General features: G+C 34.0%; 1 protein-coding gene and 1 non-coding gene across 2 annotated transcripts; both read right to left on the bottom strand.

The window, feature by feature from the left end:
- Positions 1–1333: 1333 nt before the first annotated feature.
- Positions 1334–2044, bottom strand: LOC141667248 (uncharacterized). Its single transcript, XM_074473659.1, has one exon. It carries the CDS (start codon positions 1936–1938, stop codon positions 1519–1521), a length of 420 nt encoding a protein of 139 aa, XP_074329760.1. The 5' UTR covers positions 1939–2044; the 3' UTR covers positions 1334–1518.
- A 1412-nt stretch (positions 2045–3456) lies between these two features.
- On the bottom strand, positions 3457–3537 carry TRNAL-AAG (transfer RNA leucine (anticodon AAG)). Its single transcript has one exon. It is a non-coding gene; the product is annotated as a tRNA-Leu (tRNA).
- Positions 3538–7395: the final 3858 nt, after the last annotated feature.

Here is a 7395-nt window from a genome sequence, read left to right as displayed (position 1 = left end):
AGAAGTTATGAACGAGGTATAAAATTCCAGATCCCCCGAAAGTAAAATATTATAGAAATACATTTTCTTGTAATATTCAATATATTACAGTTCAGCACCTGATATTTCCTGGGTCCTCCATTGGATTAAACAGCTATAACTCGACAACTAGTACGTATGTAACAGTGTTAGCAGAGCTTATCCTCGTCTTGTAGTTGATGGATCATTGAATTATAACTTGTTTTCATGCATTTTGTTGGGATTCATTTGCACCATATAGAGGGATCTGTGGGTCTGGTCATACATACAACTTCAGCTGATTATAGCCGTAAGTCCTCGATTTCGAGTTCGGGCATGCTGATTTTCTTTTCAATTGCACCCAAAATTGCACTAAACCTAAGCTAGTGAAGTATAACAGTAGAGTCCAGTGCATAAAAGTTTGATCGATGCAATCATTTATTCACTATAATTTTCTGCCTATAGAATTATAACATTGATTTTTTTTTTAAATATGGTGAGTTAGAGCATCTCCAAGGGAGATAGCTAAAATAGTTAGATAAAATAATATAAATTAACCTGTAAAGTGTTGTACTTCAACTGTGTTAGTTATACTTTAAAAACAATATATTATTATTATTATGAAAATGAAATGGGTGATGAAAGCATATATTTCTAGAGAAAGGAGTGATGAGTTGGATGTGTTCTAGAGGATGAGTGTGTTAGGTATTGCTGTTGCAGACAGCAACAACAGTTTTTCGCTGAAAAACAGTTAAAAAATTGTTTGATAAATTTAAAAGCTACTTTTTAGAAAAAGTATTTTTGGCCTAGAGAAAACAATTCCCCCGTGTTTTTAGAAAAAAACTGTTTTTCAACGGTTGCGGCAAACAGATGCTGATTTCCCAATCAAACCTTACCAAAAATATCATTATTTTTAATTTTTTGCATTAAAACATATATATATCAAAAAAATTACCAAACAGTCATCTGATTTTTACAATAGCACTTTTTTAGCAGCACTTTTTCTAACAACACAGCAATTTTTAACAGCAATTCCAAATAGAGCCAATATCTATATTTCATCCATGGTTCAACAAATTTGGAAGACCAAAACAGAATAGCTATAATTATAACTAACGAGAGTTGATGGTTGGAGTGACATTTTTGGGTGGATAGCTATATTTTCCTGCCACGTGGACAATATAACTAACAAGTCATTTGGGTCGGAGATGCTCTTATAGGGGTGATCATGTGATCCTGACCGGAGGCGGAGTAGACACAATTTTTTAAAAATCCTTTTAAGTAAAAATATCAGATTTTGCATGATTTATGTATATTACAAAACGAACTCCAAAACTTCAACTTAACCAAAATTCGAAAACTTTTACGTGGTTTCACTAACAATCAAAATTAAAAATACACATGCAGTGAATAATTAAAATGAACAATACGCATTGACACCTTATAAATCCACAGATTAATCACCAAGGTAGACTCGTGAATCGTGATCATCAATCACACAAATTCAAAAAAATTAATTAATTAAATTCGAAACTTTTGCCTGCAAGACTGGCAAGTGATCTCCATGCAAGCAGGACTAATCCAACGCATGGCCTTGATTTTCAGTTTCTCAGCCTGTTCCACCTCTTCTCGAGCTCTCTCCCACAAGACCCTAGCTCTCGAAAACTCGGCCTGAGCCATCTCCATTTCTCGTCTAGTTAAATCCCTTACGCGTTCCACGTACGCCTTCTCCAATGCAGCTAACCGAGTCTGCTCCCTAGCTTGCCATTTCACTGTCTCTGCTCCATTAGGGACCGATAATTGAAGATCTAAAGACGGAGATTCGTAGTTGTTGTATGATTTGTATTTGATGTAGGAAGATAACTCGGATGGCCATCTAGGGGTGGTGTAATTGGGAGAAGGGAGAAGTTGGAGTTCTTGATGATCTTGTTCCATGTTCATTGTGATGTTAAAATGAAACAAAATGATTGTTGTAAGGATGTGTGCAAGTAGAAGTGACTAGAGTTGGTATGTTTTGAGGGTTTGTGGGGGTGGCAAAGGTTCGCACTGTCTCTATATATAACAACTTTATTTCACCCCAACATCAATTGAAAAACAAGGCTCATATTACTTACTCCCCGTCCCTAAATACTTTTCTCATTTGTGTCGGACACGTTTGCCAATACACGTTTTTTATTATTAATATCTTTAATTTCGTATTAAATATAAAAACTTCACAGTATTAAAGTACTCGTAAACACGAATACAACAAGATCACTCATGACTATGTTTGATCTTATAAATTAACCGTAAATTAATAGTCAATCGCTTAACGTAAACAGTGACAAAAGTCAAAATGAAAAAAGTATTGTGGTACGGAGGAAGTATTATATTACTTATCAAGGATGTTCATGGGTCGGGTTGATCGGATTGGAGACGATTTTACAACGTGATTTAATTATACGGTTTGAAATTTACTAACTCAACCCGTAAAATATAATTTCAAAACCCAACCCTATCCGCCTTTGGATCGGATTTTGTCAATTTGAACGAGTTGATCAATTTTATGAAAAAAGTTCAAGACTATTTATCATCGTTCATTTCATAATTTAAATAAACTAAATAGGTAAATTACTTAAATTTGATTAACTTTGAAAATTCAGTAATGTATATCATGTCCTAAATCATATGCACACAGCACACGCATAAGATTAAATAATGTATAATTGCATATAATATATAACTTATATTTAAATCAAATAAGATATTTCAGTTAAATCGAATTAGGTTGGATTGGTCAAAAATTCTAGATCGTGTAATCAACCCATCTAATTTGGTTTGAATTTTTTTTAACCCACAACCAAGTATAGGATTTTTTAACTAGGTTGAACGACCGAAAAGAGGCTCGAGTTTGGTCGGTTTGATCGGGTTGGCCAACCCAAAAACACCCTTATTACAAAATGTAACGTGGTAATTTAATGGAACTTATCTCGATTTGTAACTTGATTTATTCACATGGAATTTCGAAAATAATTTCGTTAACTTGCAAGTGATATGTTACAAGAATTTTACTTTCTACCCTTGAATATACAATTTTTTGAATTTAGGTAATTTTAATTTGACTTGAAATTGACATGTTCATGAATATGAACGCAATCAGATATTCAAATTTTTTTGCCTCTTTAATTTAAAACAAAAATATAAACTTCTCAAAGCGAAAATTCTTTACTTGTGTTAAATATCCGAGTGTTATTCAAAAATTTAGTTAATTGTTTTATAATTTTCTTATTTAAGTATATATATTATGTTATTATATTATATAAATTAATGATTTGAATGAATTGAAAGTAAACATAAGTATAAATGAAGTATGAGATTGAAATAATGAGGACAAATATTGAAAGTAAAGTTATAAAATTTACAAATAATAAAATATGTGAAGCTAGCAAGCTGCCCAGGTCTAAGGCAAAAAATGAATGTTGTTGACAGTGGGATTCGAACCCACGCCCTTTCGGACCAGAACCTTAATCTGGCGCCTTAGACCAACTCGGCCATATCAACTTGGTGATCGGTTTTAACTGAAAAAAGTCAGATTTTTTGCTAATTTTCCTGCTTTTCATCCGAGATTTTAAAATTGGGTTTTATATCAAATTGTCCACCAAACTCGTTAAAATGTATCAAGTAGCTACTCAATCTCCACGGCGACTCATTAAACCACTAAAATATTAGTATATATCACTACGTTAGATTTTTTTAAAAAAGTTAACTTTAAAAATTTGTAGCTGTATATTTTTGTTAAACTACGATTAGGACCAATTAAACGGATATACATATGAGAGAGATGCACTCAAATTTGCTGATAAACCATAATAATCAAAGAAATACACGGTAAACACTGTACTTATGTCAAAAAAAAATTAAAAAATCTAATATTTTAGTTGTTTAAATGAGTCGCCGTGGAGATTGAGTAACTACTTGATACATTTTAACGAGTTCGGTAGACAATTTGATATAAAACCCTTTTAAAATTCATAGTAAGTACATTCATTTCATGTTACTATTGATAATTAATTATTATCACACACTTGATTAACATTTTATTATTTTTCCAACCAAGCACGTTGATTTTATAACATACCTGAACTTACAAAATATTACCCCGTATGAAATTCTTTTCATATCATATAAAAATGTAGCAGAGGGCATTGATGTAACCACATGTGAAGTTTGCTCTGATCACTGCAAGATTTAATAGTGTCAAGGGGCCAAGGGATAACTTGTTGGGATGTATTTGTCCCAAAGATGGTGTCACAAAATTCATGAATGTGTTACATTACAAGATAAAAAGACCAATGTAGGGAGTGTGGTGGGCAAACTGCATGTGAGAGGCTTCAAAAGTTTCCAAGTCCCCAAAATAAAGCTCATCTTTAAGGCTTTAGTCATGACCCTTGAAAGGAAGAAGAGGGTCCTTTGCAATATGGGACAGTGATTAAAGATTAAGAGACCACTTGTTTACCCCATCTCTCCACAATATAATACAACAATGATTTATATATCATGGTCTGCAACTAAGCAGAAACTACTGCTTTACTTTGTGTTTGTAAAGATTTCATTGTTCCCTCCTCCCATTTGCTTTGGAATCTCTTTTGTATATTTCCTTTTGACTTCTTTGTTCTAATAATATAGCACCAGGTTGTGAAGCATAAATTTCTTTTCTTTCGGGGCAGTTTGGTTCAAGACGTGATATCGGGTTGAAATCGGAAATGGTTGGAATTGTATGGGGATCAAGTATCATATCTGATATCATGTATTTTGTTGAGTGCTAAAATCAATATTTTTAATTTAAAATATTTTAAGTTAATAAATTTGATTTAATTATAAATATTATTTTAATTATTATTTTAATATATTTTTGGTTCATAGATTTATTTTTGTATTAAACAATTACATTTTATTGCTTAAATAATAAATTAAAATAATAGAATTAAAGTTGATACTCATGCCGTTCTTTCATATCCACCTCCCCACTTGGGTACGCAAAACCCATATCTTGAAGGTTTAAGGAATGAGTATCAAATTCATTTTTTCTGAACCAAAAACTAGATATGAGGTTGAAATGGTTGAAACTCATACTTGATTACAGAATTGGACGACCAAACCACCCCTTAATTTGTAATTATTGTTCCAAATTATAAGGTGAAATAGAATCTAAATCAAAGGGTTCAACCTCTTTATTTGGCGAACGAGGGTAAGGCTGCGTAAATTATTATTTTTTGCGTTAAGCGGAATATATGGAGCATGTTTTTTTAATAAAGGGCATGTTTTGTTTGGTTTAATTTAGTTCATTTGTTACGAAAGAAAATCTTAGGAAATTTTTTGCGCGATTATTTGAACTTTGAAAAGCCAAATTGATATTTTTTTTGTAAAGGTCAATTATTAATAGATTGAATCGAAAATTTTGGTAACTTTGTTTATGAGCGAAATGAAGTATCCTCAAAATCTTCGTTAATTCCCAAAAAATATACAGCGAATCCAGGATGCAAATGGCGAGTGGAAAGAGACGACTCAGGAAGTTCATGAGGTAATTGAAGAATACTTTACTCGGTTGTTTACTGCATCCAATCATGGGGGAAACTTTCAAATAATGGGCGGGTTTTACAGGTCACGGAAAGGGAGAATGAAGACCTGGTGGCTGATATAACAATGGAAGAGGTTAAATGGCAGTATTTTCTATGCACCCAGACAAGTCGCCGGGCCCGGATGGCCTAAATCCGGCTTTCTTTCAATCGTTCTGGAGTGTGGTACGCGAAGATGTGTTTCGATTCTGTCAGGAGTTCATGGCTACAAGTTTGCTATCGGATAATATAAATTACTCTCTCATCTGTTTAATTCCGAAAAAAGAAGGTCCCTCAAACAATGTCTGATCTTAGACCAATTTCATTATGTAATGTATTAGTGAGAATTTTGTCAAAAGTCTTGTCTAACAGATTGAAAGGGTGCCTGAAGTCGATCGTTTCTGACAAACAAAGTGCTTTTATCGAAGGTAGACTTCTTACAGATAATGCGTTGTTGGCTTTCGAAATAAACCATTACATGAAAAGGAAAACGCAAGGAAAAAATGGTTTAGCAGCCCTGAAAATAGACATATCAAAGGCGTATGATAGATTGGAATGGGACTTTATACTCAATATGATGAAAAAAATCGGATTCCATGACATATGGGTGGAGAGGATAATGAAATTCATTCAATCTGTTTCACACAGTTTCTTACACAAGGATGGGGAATTTGGTAATATCGTGCCTCAAAGGGGATTGCGGCAGGGTGACCCTATCTCGCCATACATTTACATAATGTGTGCGGAAGGCTTGAGTTCTATAATCAGAAGGAATGAACAGGTGGGGTTGATACATGGTTGTAGGGTGGCAAAAGATGCACCGACAATTTCTCACTTATTATTCGCAGATGATTGTTACTTTTTCTTCCGAGCAAATGTAACAGAAGCAGGAGTGATGAAGAGGATCTTGAATCGATATGAGCAAATTTCAGGCCAAGTAGTGAATTACAACAAGTCAGTTGTAACCTTTTCACCAAACTCAGATGGTGAGAATAGGAGAGCAGTGTGCCATGAGCTTGGAGTGGATGAAGCAGAGTCACCAGGAAAATACCTCGGTATACCAATGAGTATTGGGAAAAATAGGGTGGCAGAATTTAATTTCTTAATGGAGAAAGTTGATCAGAAGTTACAGGGGTGGAATAATCAAATTATATCAAGAGCTGGTAAGGTGACTTTACTCAAGACGGCAGCACAATCTATACCATACTTCTGGATGCAGTTGTTATTAGTTCCAAATATAATTTGTGATAAGTTGGAGAAGAGTATGAATGCTTTCTGGTGGAGAAGGGGAGGGACGAATGGTGGGATTAAATGGTTTTCATGGGATCGAATGTGTGGAATTCAAGAAGACGGAGGTCTGGGCTTTAAAAAATTAGTTGAGTTTAACTTAGCAATGTTATCAAAACAAGTATGGAGACTGATAATTGAAAGTAATCCACTGGTAAGTAGATTTATGAAGGCACGGTACTATCCTGAATCTGATTTTTTGAATGCATCACTGGGCTCGAACCCGAGTTACTTATGGAGAAGTATTTTCGCAACTCAGAAAATTATGCAGGAAAGTGTTCGTAGGCGAGTTGGAAATGGATTGAATACCATGGTATGGAAGGTACCGTGGCTCCCGGATGTAAATAATGGGTATCTCACAACTGAACCCCCTGAGTAGCTGCAACATATAATGGTGCATGGATTGTTAAATGAAAATCAGACAGGGTGGGACATGGAAGTGGTTTCTGATCTGTTTAATGAACGAGATAAACAATTAATTGTACAAATTCCAATTCCTATACGGGATAAAAATGAC

The sequence above is a fragment of the Apium graveolens genome, chromosome 6, assembly GCF_009905375.1.
Source record: "Apium graveolens cultivar Ventura chromosome 6, ASM990537v1, whole genome shotgun sequence".
NCBI classification, from domain to species: Eukaryota; Viridiplantae; Streptophyta; class Magnoliopsida; order Apiales; family Apiaceae; genus Apium; species Apium graveolens.
This window is presented reverse-complemented; position numbering and strand designations above follow the sequence as displayed.

Coding starts and splice junctions, on each gene's coding strand:
- LOC141667248 (XM_074473659.1), bottom strand. CDS start 1,938: ATGAACATGGAACAAGATCATCAAGAACTCCAACTTCTCCCTTCTCCC.